Source organism: Uranotaenia lowii, chromosome 3, assembly GCF_029784155.1.
Source record: "Uranotaenia lowii strain MFRU-FL chromosome 3, ASM2978415v1, whole genome shotgun sequence".
Taxonomy (NCBI): Eukaryota; Metazoa; Arthropoda; class Insecta; order Diptera; family Culicidae; genus Uranotaenia; species Uranotaenia lowii.
In genome coordinates, this window is record NC_073693.1 from 226,911,497 (window position 1) to 226,938,866 (window position 27,370).

Genomic DNA, 27,370 nt, shown 5'->3' on the forward strand with positions numbered 1-27,370 from the left:
TTTCTTCTCACTTCTCTATCCATCTTTATCAATTTCAGAACTACATTTCACCGATATGCCGAAAAATAAATTTACAAAATTAATTAACGGTGGTTAACTTATCTTAAGAATCTGAAATCGGAATTAAAAATTTGGATCTGTAATTGGAATCTGAAATTTAAAATCAAAAGGCGAATCTGAAATCTGAAGATGACTCAAAATTAAAATCTTATTGTAGTTTCAGAATTTAAGGCATTTATCAGAAATTAATACCTTTTTGGCTACTATTATTATCTTATCTCCTGTATCATCTGAATCTGAAAATGAAACAGAATTCTGTAGTTGCAGCGTGTTTCATTTGTTAAATATGACCAACGAAGCTGAAGATGAAAAATGCGTGCACCAAAAGTTTATAGTATGTATTGTTTTTCGTCATTTTCTTCAACGATTTTTTTTTCTATATGAGAGCTATTTTCATGATGAAGCATCCCAATGCATATCCCCAATTTCTCATGCGCAGTCAGTTATTTTGACATAAAAATGTCGAAATTTATATAAGAAAAGGGCGTTGTTTGCAAACATGAATGCATGTTGTCTATCGGAATCTGAAACTGGGCCCACCGGAAATAACAAACAACATTGAAATTCCTCTAAACATCTCTTACTGCAAACTAACAAGAAATGCGTGGCTCGAAATCACTTGTTGATTTGACACGTGGCTCTTACATTCCAAAACACTTTCCACTCAAAATAGTTTCACTTTCGGGTATACATTCAACAGGTTGGTCGCCGCCACGTGGTATTTTCTTAACTGCATTGCCATCGGTAACGATTGTCCTGGTTACTGAGTTTATTGCCGCCTAACAAACGGTGTCGATTTTCACTTTCGAGACTTTAAAATGTAGAAATGGAAAGTATCTGCCAAAAGTCCGTCTAAAATCGTCGAAAATGTTAAGAAAAGTGCGGAAAGTGAAGCCTAAAGTCAAACGAAACATAGAGGATGTGCCGTTCTATAAGTTTACGTATCGAAGTGATGAGTTGCCGCTGGATCCGGCCCGTGATTTTATCGAAGATCAAATAGGTAAATCTCGGTCAAATGTCACCGAGAGTTACCGACCTGAACTGAAGTTAACCGTTCTAATTTTCAGCTAAAATTAACGTAATCAAGCCGGCGTGCTTCAGCAGCGACTACAGCTTGCATCAGTATCCGAAAGGAGATGGAACATCGTTCAGAAATATCGTACTTCCGGAAAAACTGTCTGCAGTTGACCCTGCCGATTATCTCCCCCCTCCTCGGTCCAGATTGTCAAAAAATGGGAACTCCGCCACCGTCGACCAGCGGCTAAGTGATTTAACCTCGAACCTGGTCAAACTGTACAAAAACCTGCGCCTGAAAATATTCCATGACTTAACGCTTACCAAACCAACGTTGCTGGGAAATGAATTTTTTCGTCGTTATGGTCGGGTTACGCAAGATGGGCGCAAAAAGCTGCCAGCCATTCGTCGGAAGTCTCGCCCCAAAAAGTTCCACTTCGACGAATTTGCATACCGAACGCCGGAGCAGAACGATGAAGCCTTGCTCAAAATTCAGCGACACCTGGATGTGATGATTGCCAAAAGCATCAAGCAGGCTGAGAAACGGCGGGCTCAGAAGGAGGACGAAGCCCGGAAAACGCAGTTTGTGAGTATCGCACTTTAAATAACTTAATAAATTAGGGTTATGAGTTAGAGACATCAGAAAGTTAACATCAGACATCAGAATTTGTACGAATGTAGAACATTTGTCGTTGAAAATTAGACATTGAACATTGGACATTGGACATTGGACATTGGACATTGGACATTGGACATTGGACATTGGACATTGAACATTGGACATTGGACATTGGACATTGGACATTGGACATTGGACATTGGACATTGGACATTGGACATTGGACATTGGACATTGGACATTGGACATTGGACATTGGACATTGGACATTGGACATTGGACATTGGACATTGGACATTGGACATTGGACATTGGACATTGGACATTGGACATTGGACATTGGACATTGGACATTGGACATTGGACATTGGACATTGGACATTGGACATTGGACATTGGACATTGGACATTGGACATTGGACATTGGACATTGGACATTGGACATTGGACATTGGACATTGGACATTGGACATTGGACATTGGACATTGGACATTGGACATTGGACATTGGACATTGGACATTGGACATTGGACATTGGACATTGGACATTGGACATTGGACATTGGACATTGGACATTGGACATTGGACATTGGACATTGGACATTGGACATTGGACATTGGACATTGGACATTGGACATTGGACATTGGACATTGGACATTGGACATTGGACATTGGACATTGGACATTGGACATTGGACATTGGACATTGGACATTGGACATTGGACATTGGACATTGGACATTGGACATTGAACATTGGACATTGGACATTGGACATTGGACATTGGACATTGGACATTGGACATTGGACATTGGACATTGGACATTGAACATTGGACATTGGACATTGGACATTGGACATTGGACATTGGACATTGGACTTTGGACATTGGACTTTGGACTTTGGACTTTGGACTTTGGACTTTGGACTTTGGACTTTGGACTTTGGACTTTGGACTTTGGACTTTGGACTTTGGACTTTGGACTTTGGACTTTGGACATTGGACTTTGGACTTTGGACTTTGGACTTTAGACTTTGGACTTTGGACTTTGGACTTTGGACTTTGGACTTTGGACTTTGGACTTTGGACTTTGGACTTTGGACTTTGGACTTTGGACTTTGGACTTTGGACTTTGGACTTTGGACTTTGGACTTTGGACTTTGGACTTTGGACTTTGGACTTTGGACTTTGGACTTTGGACTTTGGACTTTGGACTTTGGACTTTGGACTTTGGACTTTGGACTTTGGACTTTGGACTTTGGACTTTGGACTTTGGACTTTGGACTTTGGACTTTGGACTTTGGACTTAGGACTTAGGACTTAGGACTTAGGACTTTGGACGTTGGACATTGGAATTGCTAGTACATTATTCATGAGTCATAAGATAATGTGCATCAGACTTCAGACATTAGACTGTGGACATAAAAATTAATCATAAGACGTTAGACATTGGAGATAAAACTAAATTATTTAAATAAGTCATTAGAAAACGGCCATCAAACGCTAGACATCCCAAGTAGTCCGATAAGCCTACTAGCATTAGAAAGTATCAATCTGATTAAGTTTTGACATTTTTTTTGCAGCTCGTTATATTGTTGTTTTATTATTTATAGTCATGAGAAATGCTTGGATTCTTTGCTCAACCACTTGTATCAAGGCTTAAAAAGCTTTTGCTAAACGTACTTTTTTTTGCCACCTTGCGGCATTCGTGTCTAACTAAACATAATGTTTGCGTTGTTTCGTGAGAGTTCTGAATGCTTGATTGGAGCTCAAAATAAGAAATGGAAAATGAGAAATGAGAAATGAGAAATGAGAAATGAGAAATGAGAAATGAGAAATGAGAAATGAGAAATGAGAAATGAGAAATGAGAACTGAGAAATGAGAAATGAGAAATGAGAAATGAGAAATGAGAAATGAGAAATGAGAAATGAGAAATGAGAAATGAGAAATGAGAAATGAGAAATGAGAAATGAGAAATGAGAAATGAGAAATGAGAAATGAGAAATGAGAAATGAGAAATGAGAAATGAGAAATGAGAAATGAGAAATGAGAAATGAGAAATGAGAAATGAGAAATGAGAAATGAGAAATGAGAAATGAGAAATGAGAAATGAGAAATGAGAAATGAGAAATGAGAAATGAGAAATGAGAATTGAGAAATGAGAAATGAGAAATGAGAATTGAGAAATGAGAAATGAGAAATGAGAAATGAGAAATGAGAAATGAGAAATGAGAAATGAGAAATGAGAAATGAGAAATGAGAAATGAGAAATGAGAAATGAGAAATGAGAAATGAGAAATGAGAAATGAGAAATGAGAAATGAGAAATGAGAAATGAGAAATGAGAAATGAGAAATGAGAAATGAGAAATGAGAAATGAGAAATGAGAAATGAGAAATGAGAAATGAGAAATGAGAAATGAGAAATGAGAAATGAGAAATGAGAAATGAGAAATGAGAAATGAGAAATGAGAAATGAGAAATGAGAAATGAGAAATGAGAAATGAGAAATGAAAAATGAGAAATGAGAAATGAGAAATGAGAAATGAGAAATGAGAAATGAGAAATGAGAAATGAGAAATGAGAAATGAGAAATGAGAAATGAGAAATGAGAAATGAGAAATGAGAAATGAGAAATGAGAAATGAGAAATGAGAAATGAGAAATGAGAAATGAGAAATGAGAAATGAGAAATGAGAAATGAGAAATGAGAAATGAGAAATGAAAAATGAAAAATGAAAAATGAGAAATGAGAAATGAGAAATGAGAAATGAGAAATGAGAAATGAGAAATGAGAAATGAGAAATGAGAAATGAGAAATGAGAAATGAGAAATGAGAAATGAGAAATGAGAAATGAGAAATGAGAAATGAGAAATGAGAAATGAGAAATGAGAAATGAGAAATGAGAAATGAGAAATGAGAAATGAGAAATTAGAAATGAGAAATGAGAAATGAGAAATGAGAAATGAGAAATGAGAAATGAGAAATGAGAAATGAGAAATAAGAAATAAGAAATGAGAAATGAGAAATAAGAAATAAGAAATAAGAAATGAGAAATGAGAGATGAGAGATGAGAGATGAGAGATGAGAGATGAGAGATGAGAGATGAGAGATGAGAGATGAGAGATGAGAGATGAGAGATGAGATATGAGAGATGAGAGATGAGAGATGAGAGATGAGAGATGAGAGATGAGAGATGGGAGATGGGAGATGGGAGATGGGAGATGGGAGATGGGAGATGGGAGATGGGAGATGGGAGATGGGAGATGGGAGATGGGAGATGGGAGATGGGAGATGGGAGATGGGAGATGGGAGATGGGAGATGGGAGATGGGAGATGGGAGATGGGAGATGGGAGATGGGAGATGGGAGATGGGAGATGGGAGATGGGAGATGGGAGATGGGAGATGGGAGATGGGAGATGGGAGATGGGAGATGGGAGATGGGAGATGGGAGATGGGAGATGGGAGATGGGAGATGGGAGATGAGAGATGAGAAATGAGAGATGATCAATGAAAGTTATGAAAAATGGAAACTGAAAAATAATTAAGAATTCTTATGTGAAAATAAAAAAATATAAAAGCGAAACGAAACACTGGTTATTGGTTGTTTTACAGTTCCAAAAAAATTCAAGTTTAAATTGCTTGATTGCAACAAAATATGTTATAGAAGCGACATGTTTTTATACATAAATATTTTCACAGTGCGTACCATCCAGGAATAAAAATGTGTATCAGGTGAAAATAAAGAAAAAACGATTGACTAACGAGGAACATATGAAGAAAATTAAACTTGATGAAAGTCTGTAAGTACCTTGAAAAACTTAAACTGTAATCAAGTATAAAATAGTTCTGAAATGAATTATCAAAATTATTCGAATTTTAGAAAGCTGAAATATCTTCAAGCTCTACTGCCAACAGATTTGGACGAACAGAAGCTTAAAATATTGGACAAATATGAAAGAAGTTACCTCCAATTTGTGAAGAACTTTGACGATAACATGCGATCTCGAACACTCACGCTCATGGATGAGCTTTGTGTCGAAAAGATTGAACACTACCCATCGCATTTGATTAAGAAAATTCTACCCAGAATCGATAACCGAATAGCTTTTCTGAAGAATGCCTACAAGTTTATACAGGAAGAGGAGAAGTTATGGCCCAGCATTTATCCGGAAGTAATTCTGATGGATTACATCTTTGACCCGGAGCATAACGTTCACCGCGATCAGGCGGTTTACCTGATGATATTGCTGCTGGATCTTCAAGAAGACTACAGGTTCCATGTGAAGCGATCCTTCATCCGATACATTCTGAAATCCGAGGACGAACGAAAACGGCTGCAGCTAGCGGTGGAACCTCCGGAATTCCCAGTTGTCACTCTAATGGCTCCAGTTCCGTGGAAATGTTCGGTTCAAATAGCCAAGAATCGCTTGGAAGAAGTGCTGATGGTGAACCATCCGGTTTTACAAGCCATCAATATGTTGTGGCACAAGTTGTACGCTAACTTGTTGGTGGTAGATATGGCAAAATTCTACAGCACCGATATCCCGATGCACGCTGACAAGATAACCGAAACTATCAACACCGGATGCCGCACTACCAGAGATGTAGGGTCAATAAGTGATTTTTGAGATTGAAAAAGCTTAAACTTATCTCTCAATTCCAGATTTTGATTAACGATTGGATGCCGCGAGTAGCTGATTTGGTAGACGTTATGCGAAAGTATTGGAAGGATCTAGTGCCAAGGAATTCTCTGCACGGTGGACGAGGAGCGATCTTTTTCAACTGTATCCATGCTCTTACTTCCTATCATCTGCAAGGGCTTATCAAGAAGAGCTTAGATCATATGATCGACACTTTGGAGGCGTATCGTGGAGGAGACACAACATCGGGCACAAAACCTATGCAACTCAAAATGAAGCCTTTTATGACTCTAACTGTATCGGTAGTTGGAAAACCGGATTCGGATATTGAGAAGCAAACAGAAAAGAACGATTTGTCTCTATACGAGGCAAACGATGACGATCCTAGTCTGCTCTCGGTGGATTCCAACGAAGAATCGATGGCACCCGATGTGGATGAGAGAACAACTTCTTTCATTATGAAGAGTAGTGGAAAAATCATTATCTATCCGTACATGGAAGAGTTACCCGATTTGTTCAAAAGTTATTTTGTTAAGATTTTGAAAGCCGGTTACAAAATACCAAGGCTCGAGTACTACCTTACTCAAGACAAGAAACAGCAAGGATTTCTTCACTACATCCGAGAGGACAACATTGACATGAACAAACTTTATCTGCGGGTGAAGGAAATTGTGATCGCAAACCAAACGGGGCCAACGATTTATCTGTATCCAATGTACGAGTACTACTTTCCGGTGCTGACAAACCAAATGAGAATAATTACCGAGAGCATATTTTCCCAGAGAGAGCTACCTTCTTTGATCATTTTCAAAGAACTCGTGAATAAGTTTACTGAACTACTACACGGGATCTATTTTCTGCGAGATTTTATACCTCTGAACCTGTTTATGTTGGATAATAGTCGCCTAAATCGAGTGCTAGAGAATCTTGTCAAAGATTTGAAGGCATTCGTCATCAATTATTTCATAACGCTCAACCAGGTTGAGAATCGAAGGTAAGATTGTTATGCTACAAAGGATGCTCAACAAGGGTGTGTGGTCTGATCGAGAATACACAAACAAATTCACATACTTTTTCACTTTATCGATAGATATATAGACACTGGCAAGGTCAGTTGCGCTAGCGATTGCTAACCTCGTGGCTTTTGAGTTTCTTTTTAGAATATGTGACGAGTTCGAGGACATGTCCCTGCATGCCGGTGAACGGCCGGACCTTACTCCGGAAGTGGTCGCGCTTCAGAACTATCTCACCCAATGCCGGGAGGAGCGTTTGTACGCTCTGAAGACGGAGATCAAGCACGTGGCCGAGCGCGTCCTCTTCCTCCTGACCTACGCTATACTCGATTGTAACTCCTATAACACAAATTGATCGTAACGTTCCACTGATCAGATGATTTGTCATTACAGCTGAGGATATCAATCTGAACTCCCGCACCTTCCTGTGGCCTCAGGAGCTAGAGAAAGTGCTTGATCTTAGCGGTGCTCGCTTGGCTGTAGTACGGGAGAATCTCGAGACAGCTATTCGAGAGCGGCGCGTCAAATTTGAGCAGTATCTGAACGCAGAAAAGAAAAAGATGGACCACTTCCGGACGCGCGAGATTCGAGAGATGCTCTCGCTGGACGACCTTCGGGAGAAAGTTGAAACCGTTGATGGGTTGATGGATATCTTGGAGGTATTCGTATTTTTGTGTTAGTATTACTTTCATTGACTTTTTTTCTCCGCAGAAATGTAGCAGAGAAGCGAAAGAAATCAACGTTAATGAAAATCTGCTGCAAATAGAGCAATCTTTCTTCCCGACCTTGAACGAAATGTACGAGAAAATGGCTCCCATCGAAAAGTTGTGGCATACAGCGTACAAGTTCGATTCTTGCCATGAAGTTTGGTATTTCGGGTCGTTCAAGGAGCTTGACGCAAGCGTTATAAGCACTGCAGTCGATGAGATGTTCAGCTCCGTTAATCTTTTACTTAAGGAGTTGGCCGGTAGTCCACAAGCGAAACGAGTGGCTGAACAGATTCGTATGAAAATCGATAAATTTAAGATCTATCTGCCTATTCTGGAAGCTATCTGCAGACAGGGCCTCTGTGAACGTCATTGGAGTCAGATTTCTCGGGAACTTGGTCAGGGTGTGGATCCAGAATCGCAACATTCGTTAGCTCTCATGGTCGATATCGACATCATGAAGATCCAAAACCGCCTAGAAGAGATTTCCAACGCTGCGGGCAAAGAATATGAACTGAATGTACAGCTGATCGATATGCAAGAAGAGTGGTCAGAAGTCCAATTTATTTGTATACCATACAGAGATTCGGACATATCTATTCTGTCATCGATCGATGACATACAGACTCTACTCGATGATCATATTCTGAAGGCCCAGGCTATGCGAGGTTCACCCTACATTGCGGCTCTTGGAAGCAAAGCCACCAACTGGGAAGATAAACTTATAAATATGCAAGACGTCATAGACACCTGGCTACAAGTTCAAGCCACCTGGATGTATTTGGAGCCTATTTTCAGCTCTGAGGATATCATGCGACAGATGCCCACCGAAGGTCGCCATTTCAAAACCGTCGACAAATTATTCCGCAAGATCATGCGTTACACAGTCTCCGACCCACACGTCATTCAAGCCACAGACTTTCCAGATCTTCTGAACGTGTTGAGGAAAGCATTCACGGACTTGGAAGATATCCAACGAGGACTCAACCTCTACCTGGAGAAGAAACGCTTGTACTTTGCTCGATTCTTCTTTCTTTCCAATGATGAGCTCCTGGAAATTTTGTCAGAAACAAAAGATCCCATGCGTGTTCAACCGCATATGAAGAAATGTTTCGAGGGAATCAATTCGTTGACGTTCGATTCTCAGATGGAAATTACAGCTTTTGTCTCGGCCGAGGATGAGCAAATTCTGTGCACCAGAAAAGTTAACCCTGCGGCGGCCAACGTATGGAACATTTCTTAAGTTTTGAAACTCTCATAAACCATGAATATTTCTTTTAGGGTTTGGTAGAGAAATGGCTTAAAGAAGTTGAAATCGTCATGCTGGAAAGCGTCAAAGAGCAAATTTGGCAATCCTATGAAGCTTATTACAAAGATCCTCGTAAGGCTTGGGTACTAAACTGGCCTGGGCAGGCAGTTCAAGTCGTTTCTTGCTTGACGTGGACCGAAGAAGCCGAAGAAGCTCTTGTTCAAAACAAACTGTTTGATTACTCCGTTAAATGTACCCAACAGATTGGTGAGCTGGTAGATTTGGTCAGAGGTAGTCTTAGCGCTGGTGCCACTATCACCATTGAAGCCTTGGTTGTTGTTGACGTTCACGGTAGTTTTCATAAATCCCTCGATTTAAATTAGGTATTGAATGTTATTTTTTATTTAAGCTCGAGACATCATCGATTTGCTCGTAAGAAAAAATGTCACCGACATAGGCGACTTCAATTGGTTCTCCCAACTGAGATACTACTGGCGTATCGATGACGATGACAAGCAGAGCTACGTAGCGTGTAGTATGGTCACAACGGATTTGAAGTATGGTATGGAATACCTTGGTAATACGGGAAGGCTTGTTACAACACCGCTAACCGATCGTTGCTTTCGAACTCTGATGGGAGCGTTTAAACTGAATCTTGGTGGAGCGCCCGAAGGTCCGGCAGGTACCGGTAAAACTGAAACCTGTAAGGATTTGGCCAAGGCCGTTGCCAAGAAGTGCGTCGTATTCAACTGTTCCGATGGCTTAGATTACAAAGCATTGGGTAAATTCTTCAAAGGGCTCGCTCAATCCGGGTCATGGGCGTGCTTCGACGAGTTCAACCGAATTGAGCTGGAGGTGTTATCAGTAGTAGCTCAACAAATCCTAACCATTCAACGAGCCATCGCTGGAAAGGTTGTAAAGTTTACCTTTGAAGAAACTACTCTTAAACTTGATCCAACCTGCAATATTTTCATCACCATGAATCCCGGTTATGCTGGTCGCACAGAGCTTCCAGATAACCTTAAAGTCCTATTCCGAACAGTTGCCATGATGGTTCCTGACTATGCCATGATTGGAGAAATTACTTTGTACTCCAACGGTTTCGACGAGGCAAGAATTTTGGCGCAAAAAATTGTTCACACTTACAAGCTTTGTTCCGAACAACTCTCCTCACAATCTCATTATGATTACGGCATGAGAGCAGTCAAATCTGTTTTGAACGCAGCTGGTGCTCTACGAAAGGGTCATCCAGAACTTTCAGAAGCTCAAATTGTTCTCCGAGCGATTATCGACGTCAACTTACCCAAATTTCTTCAACAGGACATTCCTCTGTTTGAAGGAATATACAAAGATCTGTTCCCAGGCATCGAACTTCCACCACCGGCCAGAGAGGACATTGTTAGACATTTACTGGTACAATTGGTGAAGCGCAAACTTCAACCAACTCCATGGTTCATCGAGAAAGTAATGCAAGTCTACGAAATGCTGCTGGTACGGCATGGTTTGATGATTGTAGGAGAATCAATGGGCGGTAAAACGTCGGCTTACTCAGCGCTGGCAGAAAGTCTTCGGGAGCTGCGCAAGGAAAAGGGGCCCAAATGTGAAGAACAGGGAGTTGCGTATCGCATCATCAACCCCAAGGCGATCTCAATGGGACAGCTGTATGGAAGCTTTGATCCCGCTTCCCACGAATGGTCCGATGGAGTTTTGGCGAATACCTACCGCGAGATGGCCTACACCCTCAGCTTGGAACGACAATGGATCATATTTGATGGACCGGTTGATGCGGTTTGGATTGAAAATTTGAATACTGTGCTCGGTAAAGTTCTGTTATTATTTTAAGATGGGAAACGTTATTTGAGTCTAACTATTTATGTGGTAAATTTGAACACTAACCTTGCAACTATTTCAGACGACAATAAGAAACTCTGTCTCATGTCCGGTGAAATCATACAAATGTCCAAGTATATGAACATGATGTTCGAGCCGGCTGACCTCGAACAAGCTTCACCGGCAACGGTTTCACGGTTTGTTTGTTATAGTGAAACCAACGAATCATTGCTTTTTGAATTATCAATCACCAATACTGCTTTCTTTTAGTTGCGGTATGATTTACTTGGAACCATCTCAATTAGGTTGGATTGCACTTCACAAGTCGTTTCTGGTAACGTTGGAAGAAAAAGGTGTCAATGAAATAAATATGGGCTTGTTCGAACAATTAACCGAATGGTTGATCCCGGTGGCATTGGAATGGCTACATACTTTCGGTTCCGTACTCAAAATATCGGAAATGCATCATTATCATGTAAGTCGTTTCCCTCAGTTTTCAAGAAGTCGTTAATGTTCTGTCCTTCCCTCACAGATGTTCTCCACCTTTTTTCTCATATTCCTGAACCGAGTGAACAACTACAATCAAGCATGGTTCCAGCAGATATTCTTGTTCTGTTACGCGTGGGCCTACTTTTCGGCAGTCACTGTCGAGACGCGGAAAATGATCGATCCTTTGTTACGGAAAGTTTTATACGGCGCTAACGAAGATCATCCTAAGCCCAAGCATTTCTCGCTCAATCGGGGTCAAATGTATCCGGAAAAGATGAACTTCCTCGACTACCGGTTCGACGAGGTCGAGACTTGGTGGCCGTGGTTGAAATCGGATGAACTGACGTATCCCGAAAGTTGCACCATATCTGAGCTCATGATACCGACTAAGGAGACCGGTTACATCCTCTACTGGACAGAGATGTGTGTTTCTGCAGGTATTCCGATTCTTTTGGTTGGTCCTACGGGTACTGGAAAAAGCGCAACGATTGCCAATTATATACGAGAGCTGCCGAAAGCGAAGTTTATCTCAAATATCATCAATTGTTCGGCCCGTAGTACGGCACATCAGATGCAAGACACCATAATGTCCAAGTTAGATCGCCGTCGAAAAGGAGTCTACGGCCCTCCGGTTGGCAAGAAATGTGTCAATTTTATAGACGATGTCGCAATGCCTGCTCGTGATGAATATGGTTCTCAGCCACCTCTCGAGTTGATAAGAACATGGCTTGATCACGGAATATGGTCTGATCTGAGAGATACCACCAAGATAGAGCTAATCGATTTGTTGTTTGTGGGCGCTATGGGACTTGTCGGAGGCAGTAACTTCATTCCTCAACGAGTCTATCGACACATGTTCGTCGTTTCCGTTGACTCATTCGAAGATACAACTCTGAACAGAATTTTCTCCGCAATCGGTGAGTGGCATTTCTCCAAAGGCTATCCAGACACCGTATCTAGGATGGCCAAAAATCTTAGCTCAGCTGTGGTAGCTGTATACCGAGGAGCGATAGAAAACTTCTTACCTACCCCAGCAAAATCACATTATTTGTTCTCCCTCAGAGATGTGACGCGTATTTATCAAGGTATTGTTTTGGTACCAGCTAAACGTTTACCTGACCCAGAAAAGCTAACTAGACTGTGGGCTCACGAAACCTATCGGGTGTTCTACGACCGTTTGGTGGACGATAATGACAAACAAATGCTACTGCGAATAGTTGAAGAAGCAGCTAACTCTCAGCTGCGTCTCAAACTCGAGGCTGCTTTCGGCGATCGCCTGGAAAGTGGTCAACGGGTTTCCGAAAAGCATATGCGAGATCTATTGTTCGGAAACTATATGGAACCAGACGCGGTTAAACGAATCTACGATGAAGTAGATCAATGGAAAAAGCTCGAGAAAAACATGAACTATTATTTGGACGAATACAACCAACACTCCAAATCACCAATGAATTTGGTTCTGTTCCGCTTTGCAATCGAACATATTTCAAGAATCTCCAGAGTCTTGCAGATGCCTCGAGGTCATTTACTGCTGGTTGGGCTTGGTGGTGCCGGAAGGCGTAGTGCAGTGAAATTAGCTGCACACATGGCAGACGCCAGCGTGTTCCAAGTAGAAGTTACTCGCAGCTACGGCATTACAGAATGGAGAGAAGACATGAAAAAACTACTCATGTTGGCTGGAAACGAAGGAAAACCAACAGTTTTTCTGTTCAACGATTCTCAGGCTAAAGAAGAGGCTTTCGTTGAAGATATCAACTCCCTTCTTAATACAGCCGATATTCCTAATCTATTCCAAACTGATGAGAAAGCCGTCATCCTAGAAACGATGCAAACAATTGTGAGGCAAACTAGTAAACCTATTGACTCAACCGCTTTATCACTGTACAACTTCTTCAGCGAAAGAGTAAGGGAGAATCTCCACATTGCCCTAGCGTTCTCACCGATTGGCGACTCTTTCAAGAAGAGAATTCGTATATATCCTTCTCTGATCAACTGTTGTACAATTGATTGGTTCACTTCTTGGCCAATCGATGCTCTACAAAAGGTGGCCGAACATTTCATCAGATCCATGGACTTGGAACAAGAGCAAACCTCGTCTACGGAATCATCTGCAGTTAGCGTACAGCAATCGGAAGCTGATCTTGAAAAGCATAAAACAAGAAAGTTAACACGTTTTGAGAAAAAGCTCGTAGAAGTGGTAATGATATTCAACGAAGGTGTGGTTGAAAACTCTGACAGATTCTTTCGAGAGCAGGGTAGGAAAAACTACGTAACTCCAACGTCCTACCTGGAAATGTTGCGTTCATTTAACACACTGTATCGCAAAAAGTATTCGGAAATCATTTTCCAAAGGGACCGATACACCGTCGGTTTGGAAAAGCTCGATTTTGCGGCCGCGCAGATCGCAGTAATGCAAGACCAACTTAAAGACTTGCAACCTCAACTCAAATTCACATCCGATGAAACCGAGAAGATTATGGTTAACATTGAGCGAGAAACGGCCGAGGCCGAAAAGAAAAAGGAAATCGTGGGCGCCGATGAGACAGCTGCCAACGAGGCGGCTGCCTCAGCACAGGCCATCAAGGATGACTGCGAAAGCGACCTCCAGGAGGCGGTTCCAGCACTGGAAGCGGCGCTCTCAGCGCTGGATACGCTGAAACCGGCTGACATTACCGTTGTCAAATCCATGAAGAATCCACCGCTAGGAGTGAAGCTAGTGCTGGAAGCCGTTTGCGTAATCAAGGGAATCAAGTCGGACCGCAAGACAGATCCATGTAAGTATGCTAGCAGAAGTCTGTGACCTTCTATTGCGATCTCTTATCACTATAATAATGCATATGCACCGTGAATATACCATACTGAATAAAAAAAAGTTTAAGGAGCTTAAGCTCATTCTAGTAGTAATTTGTAATTGAACACGGCAGTTTGGAAAAAAATAAGTGGTCCATTTCTTCAAACCGAGGCGAATATTATTGATTTTGTGATTTAGACAATATATTTTTTATAACACAATAGCTCCTATGAACATCAACACCTATAAAATAATTTTTGACAAATAAACACTCAAGCTCAATTTACTACATTACACGAAATTTCAAAATATTAAAAAACATTTTGGGCACGTCAATTAACGTCATTTTCAGATCAGGCTTCCGCAAACCGTGGCCAAGAGGATAGCGTTTAAGTCTTCTAAGCAAGAGGTCATGATATCGAATCTAGTTCACCGCATATATAGTACTTTTTCTATAGGCTGTTGATTTTAGCATTTGTAAGATGCTCGCCATTCTATCCTCGCAAAAACCTACACCTTGAGTTAAGTAGAATTTGGATCTTTTGAACTTTGTGCCTGGAAAATCGTTTTAGGTGTTATTAGTGTTAGTTAATTTCTTCAACATGAACTTTACGATATAAACTTGCAAATCTAGACGAACTATTTATAAGGTTGAAAAAGAAATTTCAAAATAATCAGGAACCTTTTCAAAAAAATTTGTGATTTAATGAAACCATTTGTAATAAGGTGTTGCTCGATGTTTTCAGCCGGCAAGGTTTTGGAAGATTTTTGGGGCCCATCGCAAAAAATGCTTGGAGACTTGAAATTTTTAGAAAGCCTGAAATCTTTTGACAAAGACAACATTCCTATACCGGTGATGAAGAAAATTCGGGATGTGTAAGTAACGCAACAAACGAATAGGTCATTTCCATTACTTATTGATCATTTTTGCTTAAGGTACATTGCTGATCGGGAGTTTGTTCCCGAGAAAATTAAAAACGTATCCATGGCATGCGAGGGTTTGTGCCGTTGGGTCCGTGCGATGGAAATTTATGACCGGGTGGCAAAGATTGTTGCACCCAAGAAGATTGCCCTTGCAGGAGCCGAAGCGGAACTCACCATGCAGATGGAGAAGCTTAATGCCAAACGGGCCGAGTTGCAGGAAATCTTGGACAAGCTGCAGAAGCTGAACGATTTCTTCGCCGAAAAGTCCCGGGAGAAGAAACGGTTGGAGGACGAGATCGATGGCTGTGAGAAAAAATTGATACGAGCTGAACAGCTTATTGGTGGTTTGGGCGGAGAGAAGAGAAGATGGTCAGAGTGTGCTCATAATTTGCACAAATCATTGGAAAATGTCATTGGAGATGTACTGCTAGCGGCTGGTAGCATCGCGTATCTCGGATGTTTCTCAATAGATTTCCGAAGCAGAATCATTCGAGAATGGAACCAGATAACATTGGCCAAAGAAATCCCTTGCACGGAAGTTTTCTCACTTTTGACTGCCCTGGGAAATCCCATTGAAATAAGGAGTTGGACTAACTGCGGACTTCCTTCGGATGATTTTTCTATTGAGAATGGAATCATCGTCAAAAATGCTAGACGTTGGGCTCTCATGATTGACCCAGAAGGCCAAGCAAATAAGTGGGTCAAGAACTTGGAGAAGGCAAACAATCTGAAAATTATTCAGCAAATGGACCCCAACTATATCAGGGTGCTTGAAAACGCATTGATTAATGGGTACCCCGTGTTGTTAGAGAATGTGGGAGAGACAATTGATTCTGGATTGAACCCAATATTAGAGAAAAATGTCATCCGTCAAAGGGGAACATGTGCGATCAAGTTCGGCGATGGAATGGTGGAATATAATGAAAATTTCAGATTTTATATCACGACCAACTTGCGAAACCCACATTATCTACCGGAAACAGCAGTTATGGTAACACTTATGAATTTCATGATTACTGAGCAAGGACTACGTTCTCAGCTCCTAGGAACTGTCATTGTTCAAGAAAGACCAGATCTACAAGAGAAGAAAGAATCGCTTATAATCGAGTCCGCTAAAAATCAAGAAGATTTGTACAATGCTGAAGCCAAAATATTACAGGTTCTTTCTTCATCTGAAGGCAACATCTTGGATGATGAGAATGCAATCAATATTTTAACATCCAGCAAAGAACTTTCAGAAGAAATTCAATCCAAGCAGATAATAGCAGTAGCAACGGAAGCTGAAATAGATGCAGCTCGTCAGCTGTATATTCCAGTAGCACGCCACTCCGCTGTCCTGTTCTTCTGTACCACTGAGCTGGCTAACATCGATCCAATGTATCAGTTCAACCTTACTTGGTTCCTTAACATCTTCGTTCAAACCATTCTCAAAACGCCAAAATCGGAAGACCTTGAAGAGCGTCTCCAACTGTTGATGGACTACTTCACCAAAGCAATCTACAACAACGTTTGTAGGTCACTCTTCGAAAAAGATAAACTTATGTTTTCGTTTGTGCTTTGCTCGGGAATACTACGCGGAGAGAATAAAATAGATGATCAGGAACTATCGTTCCTTCTGGCCGGAGGTTTAGCCCTTGATAATCCATACGCAAACCCTGCTCCAGAATGGCTACCGGAGAAAGCGTGGACCGACCTTGTTCGAGCATGTTCGCTTCAACCGCTTAAAAATCTGCGCGAATCCTTCGAAGCGAATTTGAATGTATGGAAGATTTTTTACAATGAAAGTACACCGGAAGAACGTAAACTTCCAGAACCCTTCCAAGAGCACGAAGGACTGGTGAAGCTCATCATTCTGAAATGCATTCGCCCGGATAAGGTTGTTCCAGCGCTACAGAAATTCATCATCCAAATGATTGGTCCATCTTACATTGAACCTCCTAACTTCAACCTGCGACTAGCTTACGAAGACAGCTCACCTAGGATTCCGCTCATATTCATGTTATCTCCAGGATCAGACCCAATGGAAGGTTTGTTTTCCTTCGCAAGTGAAAAGTATATGGGAGACGATTGTCGTGTCATCTCACTCGGTCAAGGCCAGGGACCGAAAGCCACCAAGTGTATTCTAGATGCTATCAAACTAGGCCACTGGGTAATACTGCAGAACTGTCATGTAGCGGAATCCTATATGGATGAACTGGAGAAGCTTGTGATGGATCCGAGCTTGTACGAGCAAGTACACTCGAAATATAGACTCTGGTGTACGTCCTACCCGAGCAAGAAGTTCCCGGTTTCTATCCTTCAAAACAGCGTTAAAATGACAAACGAAGCACCGAAAGGATTGAAACTCAACATGGTTCGGGCGTATACGACAGAGCCGTTGGATAATGAAGCATTCCTGGATGATGCTTTTGTAAACGAAACGCATCAGGCGTGGACAAGAGGCGTATTCGCGCTGGTGTTCTTCCATGCAGTAGTCCAGGAACGATGTAAGTTCGGTCCGCTCGGCTGGAACATACCGTACGAGTTCAACGAATCTGATCTCAAGATTTCGCTGATGCAACTAAAACAGTTCTTGCATCAATACTTGTACATTCCGTTCGAAGGGCATATCTATCTGACAGGTGAGTGTAACTATGGAGGTCGCGTAACTGACGACAAGGATCGAAGATTGCTGTTGGCACTGTTGAACCGACTCTACAATCCGGAAGCAACAACTGAGAACAATTACCAACTATCTGAGTCCGGAATCTATCGTGTTCCACTTAACCCGATCAAAGAGGAAACATTGGAATACCTCTCAACCTTACCCTTAACGGCACAACCCGAAGTATTCGGGCTACATGAAAATGCAGATATCACCAGGAACATTGAGGAAACTAATATGGTTAGTATAGCTTCATAAAGTTTTCGAAAACACCGCCATACTAATGAATTTCCATACAGCTTTTAGAGAAAGTACTACAGACACAAACGCAGCTTCTAACCAAAGGATCATCGGGTGACAAAGATGAACAAAAAATAGATCCCGTTCTGTTTGTCTGCAAGGAGATCATGAAAAAGCTCCCGGCACCTTTCGACGTTGAGGGAACTAGCGAAAAGTTCCCGATTCTCTACATGAACTCGATGAACACGGTGCTTAGACAGGAGCTGACGCGTTTCAATCGCCTCCTGACCTATATTAAACTGAGCCTGATCGACGTTCAACGAGCAATTCAAGGACAGATAAGCATGATTCCGGAGCTGGAACGTGTCTACCGAGCTATGCTGATCGGCAAAGTTCCTCAAGCTTGGCTCAACAAGAGTTATCCATCGCTAAAACCGCTGGGCGGTTACATAAACGATTTCGTGCACCGTTTGGGTTTCTTCCAACGTTGGATCGACGACGGTGAACCGAAAGTGTATTGGATGAGCGGATTCTACTTCACCCAATCCTTTTTGACTGGGGTTTTACAGAATCATTCCCGAAAAAACAAGCTCCGCATCGATGATCTGGCAATGGCTTTCGAGGTGCTAGAATTCGAAACCGAAGATAAGATAGAAAAACGAACCGAAATCGGAACCTTCGTGCGGGTAAGTTCGACTGGGGACGTCTCTATAATGCTTTTTGTTTGAATTTCATTATCTGGTAAGTCTTGATAACTTGAGAATACTTTCTCAATGAATTTAAACACTGTGTTATGGTGTGCGAAAATCATAAGATACGTTTGATTTTTACTCTCTTTAAATAATCACAGATTGGGTAAAATGTATTTACAAATAATACAATTAAACGCCACTTAATATTAATCTCATTACATTACATTACACAACACATGCAATCATAAGGATCGTCGTGCTAAAAATGAGGACTACGTAACATTTGACGTGAGTATTTATTATTAACAGAACAAAAAAAAACACTTAAGACGTATTTCAATTTTGGAGTTATGTCTATTTGAAAAATTGGTAAGAGTGTGTTCGAGCCCAAGAGTAAACATCGATCACAGTTGTAAAGCTTGCTTCATTTAGAATTGGAACAAAAACAATTGCCTGTATTTCAGTTATTTATTATTGGATTTCAGATCTTTTTTCATACAAATGTATTTTTTTTTTGCTGAGATTTGCATCCGTAGGGATGATTCATCCCGATCCCATACAAATGTATATTTTTCTTCATATTTTTAAGAAAAAATATGGATAAAATTATTTTTCACGGTTTCGAAAGAATTCTCGAATATTTCCAGAAACACGGCTAATTAGGTGGCGCACACCTTCTTCGTCCATCGTTTAAGCTATCTTATTCCATCAGGTCTTCATCTGATTGATGTCTTTGACAACCTTTCGCTTTGCCTTGAGTCTCCTCTTCATGATTGCCCAGTATTTCTCAATAAGTATAATTTATTTTTGGAGACACTCCTTTTGGTATAGTTCCGACGCCATTGTCTTATTCGTAACGAAAACTTTCGTTTTTTTTTTGCCTTAGCTGCAAACGCCCCGCCAAATCATAAATTTTCGTGCAAAAAACAAATTTGAATTTGGCTTGAACATTCCCCCGAGCCGTTGCCACGTAAAATTTTTGACCTAAGATTTATTGACCAGACCGTGATTACCGTTTATGACTCAAAATTTGTGAATTCAGTAGCAGTATATAGCTTTCGAAATTGATTACGATAATGTTTTATTTCATGAAGTATGGTTATCATCTGTGTAGGCTTCGATTTTGCATACCATAATTATCAACAAAAGATTTGCAAATGAAGTGATTTATGTTTAAATGTTTTATGTGCCTTAGATCTAATTACCTGCAGGGGTCGATGATGAGCTTCAAGGTTTTCGCTCTGCAGTTTAGCCTGTATCCATCTCGTTTCCAATAAGGCATTTCCCGACTTGTCAACTAAACAGCTGATTTCTCATGTTTACAATTTTCGGCATCTGGTGGTAGGCTAAAAACAACAACAACACTACGCATGTTCAATGGCCGAATAGTAACGAAACCAAATTGAAGGTGCAATAGTAATGGTTATGTAAAATTCTTAATTTTTTAAACTAGCTAACATTAAAAAATTGTAGACATGACATACTTTGAAGGTAATGTTGATGTTATGTAATGTTAATTTGAAAAAAATTATATCTTTTGAAGAAATAATTTAACAGTGCTAATCTCCCAAATTCAAAATGGCGACCAGTAGGTGTTTACATTTTCCAAAACAAAACAAAATGCTACCCTACCACCATCTGTCTCAGGAAATGCTCTATTACAATTCCAACTGATTTCGGCCTGCAAAATGCTTCCAATTGGTCAGTTGCCAATTCACCTTTCCTCTTGCTTCTAAACAAACTGGTTGTGCCCCAACACAGTCTTAAGCTGCACTTTTCCTGGCTATGCACACCAAAACTCTCACTCTTCTCACGCACACCTTCTATTGATGAGTGTTGGTTTCTCTCGCACGATGAGTAAATAGCCGATGCCACACAAACTTTATCCTTGGGTGAGTACACCCGATCTTCTCACGCTCGATGCGAATTTGGCCTACGCCACGCACACTTTATACTGGAGCTTTAGGTGTGACACTGTGCCGTGTGAGGCCAGAGTTTATTTATTATATGCCCTTTTGTGATGTTCGTTCAGATTTCATATTCATGAAATGGCGGACATGTCTCAAAAAAGGCTATTTGAGGAACTTTTTGAAACTTGAAGTTCACAAAAGGCTATCTGAGACCTAATTTGTAACTTTTATACAGTGTGGATGCGATAAACATGTCACAAAAAAGGCTATTTGAGAAACTTCGTGGAGCTTGAAGTTCACAGAAGGCTATTTGAGGAACTTCTTGGAACTTGAAGCTCACAGAAGGCTATTTGAAACCTAATTTGTAACTTTTGTACTGTGTGGGTGCGATTGACATGTCACAAAATAGGCTGTTTGAGGAACTTCTTGGAACTTGAAGTTGACAGAAGGCTATTTGAGGAACTTCTTGGAACTTGAAGTTCACAGAAGGCTATTCGAGACCTAATTTGTAACTTTTATACTGTGTGGATGCGATTGACATGTCACAAAAACGCTATTTGAGGAACTTTTTGGAACTTCAAGTCCTTAGAAGGCTATTTGAGGAACATTTGGAAACATTCATTCTCACATTCGAGAAAATTTGGAACTAATTCCATTTGGAACTTTTGTTCAGCGAAATTTGAACTTCGGAGGCACGAGTTTAAGTAGGTATGAGACTTTTTATTGTTTGGGATGTTATGTTACCTCTACGAGGGTTTCCAATAGCGCTAAGCTCTCCGTAACAATATCGCTTGTTGTTATGGGATTCTAGTGCACGGGAAGGTCAACGCACTTTATCGTGATCTAAGATGAAATTGCGTCGGCTTTCATAGGATGTTTCATAATAATAAAATTTCATGAACGATTGTTACCTTTTCTGCTGCATGATGAACTTGGCTAATTTAGTCTCGTATCCACTACTTTCAGAGTAGATGAATGCCACGTTTTTTCTCAATCGGAATTCTAATGAGAATTTTGGCGGCGTGCAGGTACGTGGATTGCTGGTGTTCCTGTTTTTCGTCGCTTGGTGTTTAAAAAGGGCACTTTCATCAGAATAATGTGATTATTGCTTGGATGAGTTGAGGACTTACGACTTTACTTCTGACTTTCGATTGCTTGTAGTTAAATCACACACTTTCGGACCTCGCGATTGTTAGATACTTGATCACTCCTTGACTTTCTTGTTCGAATGACTTGCGGAAATACTAATGTGATCTTCTTTATTCCCGAGTTTCTTGTTTGGCTTGTCTGTCAAGTTTTCCAATATTGTTATGACGTGCACTCGCAGTACAGGCAAGACACGATTTTTGAACGTGAGCAATGTATGCGGATTCGAGCACTTGATTTTATTCTGCCGATTTGTTTAATAAATATCGAACGGTAATAGATTTACCCGAAGTCAGCCTTGACATAGGTTTCATCGTCCATTAGAAAACACCCGTAGAACTTGGAAAGCACTTGGTCGTATAGCTTCCGAGCACGGATTTTGGCCACACTGTTCTATTTTATGGTCTGATTTGGCTGTTTGCTAGCTCGATACGACTTGATTCCTTACCGGAGTCGAATTTTCCCCACGGTACTATGGGCTGCACCGGATGTTCTGGCCATATCACGGTCCGACAGATTGGAATTCCTTTTAATCGTCCTCAAAATCTTACCACGCAGTTTCCGGTAGACAGTTCCACTCCGACGATTGGCTTGAGGCTTTCAAATCGTCGTCAATGTTTTCTTACATCGTTTGATTTCAGCAATTTCATCTGTTTAGCTAGTCTAGATGCAGACCACAATGGATTTTCCAAAAAACTGTGCAGAATTTTTTCCATTCTTTCGGCTTCCATGTTGATTGTTTGCAAAGTACAGTGCCAAGTGCCTAAGTGCCAAGAACTTCCAAATCCGTCTACCAGGCCATGAGCACCACAATATGAGCAAAAGTTTGTTCCAATTCTAAATGAAGCAACTTTACCGGATAAGTTTTTGCAATGACTGTCCGCCAACTGTACATATCGTTGATACAAGTCGCGAATGACATAAAGATGTTAAAACGACTATATTCGAAACGAAAAAAAGGTAAGATAAATAATTGCAACGTAATGTAAAATGAATATCTCAGAAGCAAAATTTAGAACACGGAATCACAGAATGCGTACAACTTAATTATAATTAAAAAAAAAGCTCAAATTCAATCTTAAACTAACATTTCGATTCATTCAAAATCTTTTCACATTTGATCAATCGTGAAGAACATTCTTTAACTTATGGCAATGCCATACTGAAAATTAATACCCAGGGTCTTGGAAGTTAGATAAAACTAAACTCATTTTATCATCATCCATACTTCAGGGACTGTTCCTGGAAGGGGCCCGCTGGAATCGAGAGCTGAAGTGCCTGGATGAACCGCTGCCCCGGGTCCTATACGACACGATTCCAATCATATCGATGACTCCGACGCCCAAGGATAAAGCCGTTGTCCCGCAAATGTACCGCTACGATTGCCCGATCTACAAAACCAGTGCTCGCCGAGGGATTCTTTCGACCACTGGCCATTCGACAAACTTCGTCATGTTCCTGGACTTGGACAGTGCCGTTATGCCGGAGCATTGGGTTCTCCGAGGCACTGCTTGTCTGTGTCAGTTGGATGATTAGATGATTATGGTTTATTTAAGGGTGATCAGTGTTGCTTTAAACTATAGATAAAAATCAAGCCAAATTTTAAGACTTTTTACTGGAAACCCCATTTTGGAATTAGGTATATGATTGTCAAGCAATACTAGAATAACACTATACTTCTGATCAGATAATTTAAAATTTCGTACTTTTCATGTAAACTTGAATACTGAATTCTTAGAGCATCTTGTTTATAATCTTGTGATCTGCAATTTGAAATAATTTCTTTATAAAACTTATACTAACGAACCTTTTGTATTGAACCGAAAAAGAAGAGAAATAAAAAAAAGTTTGCGTGTGATATGCTTCAAAATAAACAGACTGTGCGGTCTTGATTTCGTCACTAGCGAATCACCAATCCCGGGAAAGCGGTGTGGAACGCGTTCTTATCTTATCAAATTACTCATCATACTCTTTACGAATGGAATACACCAAACTCCCTTACTTCCATACAAACTAAATATACTATAGGTACCGACAATGCTTATCTTATCTGGGAACCGATTACACCTGCGTGAAACGAATGCGAACAGGTACCACTGTTCACGAAGAACCTACGATAATAGTAGTATCCGAAAAGTGCTTGTGAAGAGTAGAAAAAAAGTTGCCGTAACTAAAATTTTATTTTTTGCTCATCTAAAATAATCGACAGATTCAAATCAGAACTACATAACCATGCAGCTACTGAAAAGGAAAGCCTTCTACTTCACCCTCCTGATTGGTAAGCTTCGGAAATTGCAACATTAAGAATACTGTGGAATCATGAAAATCTTCTGGAGGTCACACCCAAGCTATGATTCAGCGTTCAAATATGTGAAGTGTATGGGACTAAAGCAATAAAGCTTAGTTCTTTTAGAAATGGGACAGTTACGAATGCGTGTATCTCAAAAACCTTTCGTTTGATCTAAAAACTTTCTATGAAGGAAATGAAGGTAATTTTATGATAATTCATGAAAAAATTTGAAAAAAAATATTTATCGTTTTTTTTGTAAGAATAAATTCTACTTTATTCTTGGTACCTCCCATCGGCTAGCGCACACTTTTTTCAGTCATGATATTGATCAGTTTTTCAAACTAATACTTAGTCAAATCTGTATTTTAGGTGGCTATAACCTCTTCCTTAAATTTCCGCTACTTTTTGGACCAATACTTCTCTTTTAAAAGAAACTGAGGGCAATTTAGTGGATACAGATGTTTCGAAATTATCAAATTTGATTATCTTTGAGCCACTTTTTGAGCGTTTTTAATGAAATTTCTGCTGGCAAAATCGGGCAATAACGAAGTAAAACCATCATGAGATTAAATTTAAAGTATAATCGGTTAGTATAGATCGTATTTTGTGAAGGGTACATAAAAGATTACACTTTTTAGGCTTTTATAAACAGCGAAAACCATAGTTTTAGTTTTGAATATTGTTATTTCTTTCCACAGGAGCATAATTTTAGCAAATCATAATATTTCATAAAAAATAACCAGCAAGTACATACTTTAATATCCTCGGGACCTTGCCACGAGCAGACATGGTATAAGACTCAACCGCTGGAATTTGTTTAAAATAGAGTATTTCATAAGTTTTGTCGTTCATCAGAAATCATCTGTCCCATAGCCTGGGAACCGGCTATTCAGCTTACGAGTTGTGGAACAAGCAAAAATTTAGTGTTTGAGGTGTGGTTTGAATGACTCATTACGAGGCAACACTTTCAGCTTATTGGAGAAAAAAAATTTTTGGAAATTTAAGAGATCTACCCTTAGTATTTTTGCTTTTGAAAATTAAAAAAGCTGGTATGAGACTTGATTCTCTGATGACCCTTAGCCGAAGTTGCCGATCATATGCTTCACTCCAATGCTTGATTTGAACTTTGTGGACATTTTTGACAGTATTTGCATACTTTTCCACCACTCACATACAGTAATTCTTCGAATAATCAACGGTTTTGTCAGCTATCAATTTGATTATGATGGATTTTGAATGAAACTGTGCAAAATTATTCATTCCTTTTTCTCTTGCACCGTAAATATCTCAAAAATGCATAATTTTGAAATTTCGATAAAAATAGGTCGAATAGTACTTTTTACAGGCAACAAATTGCTGCCAAAATTTTGAATGTCCGATTACTAGTAAACGAGCTATAAGCAAAGGAAAGTGTCCCATTTCTAAAAGAACTAAGCTTTAGTATGGCCAATATACGAAGGTTATATGAACTAAAATTGTGAAATTTGATCAGAACTAGTAATAATTACACGAAATATTTATTTTCACGTGTAAGTTGGACTCGAAGAATAAATTGAAAAGTGTGATGGAAAACTGTTGTGTGGCTATGCGGGGTATGGGATTACACGCAATAAGTGTTAGAAAATTCACGTAGACCATCATATGTGGAATATATGTATCAAGCTTCAAAAATTGCTCATATAAGTAAAGATTTTTATCGATTTTGATAGTTCTGTTAAAAATGCCTTCTGGAGTTCAAATATAGGGGGCTGAAATTGTTTGGACCGTAGAAGCTGAAAAGACCATTTTCAGTATTGGGATTTAGAGCTCGAAGGCGTTTAAGTTTGTATGGATTCGGTGCTGTTTGTTCTACCAAAACTGATAAAAGCGCTTGGTCTTGGTGAATAAGTAGGCAATTTTTATAACAGAATATAATTATAAACAAGTGACAAAACAGTAACATTTAAGGATTGAAATGAATAATATCTCTAGTTTGAGGATAGACAAAAATAACAGCAGAGATTCGTACTCCTAAAAGCTTTGAATTTTGTTCGCTCTTTTTAGATTAGGTTTTGTTCAACGATTCCCTTGTTGATAAAATAAGCTGAAAATTGACTCCGTACTTTCTAGCAAACGAAGAAGCATGTTTTGTGGATTTGGATAGAAAATAATCTAACTAGAAACATTTTAATGTTCAATTGCAGTTCTCCTCAGCGTCTGCTTGGAGGAAACGGAAGCCCGACGAAAGATTCTCCGCGGCCGACGAACGGTAACCCGAACTTATAAACGTAAGAATCTCAGTGAAACATACGCTAGCTTAATTTTCAAAATAATTGTATCAAACTTTTTTTTTCAGGAGGAACTCTCATTCCAGCATGGGCCATCATCGCACTGGTAGGAGTTGTATACATGATTATTGGAGGGCTTTCGTATCTAGTGTTCCGAAAAGTGGTTCTTCAAACGCCTTTAGAGAATGTTAACTCCTACACACCAGCCATGATGCAAGATCACGAGTGAATAGGGTGCCGTTGATAAATCGTGATATTGAATACCACCTTAGTGTTTAATACATCGCCTCTACTAAGATACATACAAAAAGTACATTAAAAAGTGAACCGTTTACGAAGCAATGATCATGTTTTGCTAAATTTGATTTTACTTTACAAAAATCGAGACCAAGAATGCCAGTGAATTAAATTAAAGTAACACACATGTATTTGACGGATCCTTAAAACGAATAAAAAGTTCTAAAAATTCAACAAATGTTTTGAATAAATAAAAAAAACTGACATCACAGAAACAACAAGCTTTTTAAAGGAAAGAAAACTACAAATAAGGTACATCGGGGTAACTGAGGACAGTTATCTATATATGTAGTTTAACCACAGACTTATAAAGACATGGCCCTCTATATAAAAAGCGATTGCACTGCCATCTGGTATCTATATTGCCCTAGCTTGTGAGTTGCGCTGAATGAACCAGGTAGTCGTGAAATCTTCACATTCATATTCAATTGAAAATAAACAACACTAATTCTCAATGATTGCAGTAGATCATCGGTTCCTAGGAAATTTCTCAAATTTCCTTGTGAAAACTCGGTCAAATCCTCGGTACGTTCATATAAG

General features: G+C 39.9%; 2 protein-coding genes across 3 annotated transcripts; both read left to right on the forward strand.

Moving 5' to 3' along the window:
• The first annotated feature begins 881 nt into the window (after positions 1 to 881).
• LOC129755061 (dynein axonemal heavy chain 3) lies at positions 882 to 23,740 on the forward strand. 2 transcript variants are annotated; one of them, XM_055751386.1, is made up of 18 exons: positions 882 to 1,060; positions 1,128 to 1,660; positions 5,401 to 5,501; positions 5,582 to 6,305; positions 6,365 to 7,335; positions 7,502 to 7,686; positions 7,748 to 8,013; positions 8,066 to 9,286; positions 9,343 to 9,661; positions 9,720 to 11,129; positions 11,223 to 11,337; positions 11,411 to 11,615; positions 11,673 to 14,403; positions 15,167 to 15,296; positions 15,357 to 18,228; positions 18,288 to 18,914; positions 19,170 to 19,208; positions 23,210 to 23,740. In XM_055751386.1, exons 1-18 carry the CDS (start codon positions 928 to 930, stop codon positions 23,510 to 23,512), a joined length of 12,885 nt encoding a protein of 4,294 aa, XP_055607361.1. In that variant the 5' UTR covers positions 882 to 927; the 3' UTR covers positions 23,513 to 23,740. The 2 variants fall into 2 exon arrangements, with proteins under 2 accessions (XP_055607361.1, XP_055607362.1); XM_055751387.1 differs by lacking the exon at positions 19,170 to 19,208.
• A 345-nt stretch (positions 23,741 to 24,085) lies between these two features.
• Positions 24,086 to 27,035, forward strand: LOC129757889 (uncharacterized). The gene is made up of 3 exons (XM_055755261.1): positions 24,086 to 24,254; positions 26,450 to 26,533; positions 26,602 to 27,035. Exons 1-3 carry the CDS (start codon positions 24,209 to 24,211, stop codon positions 26,760 to 26,762), a joined length of 291 nt encoding a protein of 96 aa, XP_055611236.1. The 5' UTR covers positions 24,086 to 24,208; the 3' UTR covers positions 26,763 to 27,035.
• Positions 27,036 to 27,370: the final 335 nt, after the last annotated feature.

Bases quoted from the DNA above. Each gene is read 5' to 3' on its own strand.
- LOC129755061 (XM_055751386.1), top strand. From the start codon at position 928: ATGTTAAGAAAAGTGCGGAAAGTGAAGCCTAAAGTCAAACGAAACATA. The intron at 8,014-8,065 runs GTATTCGTATTT...TTTTCTCCGCAG, and splicing joins GGTTGATGGATATCTTGGAG to AAATGTAGCAGAGAAGCGAA. The intron at 15,297-15,356 runs GTAAGTAACGCA...TTTTTGCTTAAG, and splicing joins ATGAAGAAAATTCGGGATGT to GTACATTGCTGATCGGGAGT.
- LOC129757889 (XM_055755261.1), top strand. From the start codon at position 24,209: ATGCAGCTACTGAAAAGGAAAGCCTTCTACTTCACCCTCCTGATTG. The intron at 24,255-26,449 runs GTAAGCTTCGGA...GTTCAATTGCAG, and splicing joins CTACTTCACCCTCCTGATTG to TTCTCCTCAGCGTCTGCTTG. The intron at 26,534-26,601 runs GTAAGAATCTCA...TTTTTTTTTCAG, and splicing joins GGTAACCCGAACTTATAAAC to GAGGAACTCTCATTCCAGCA.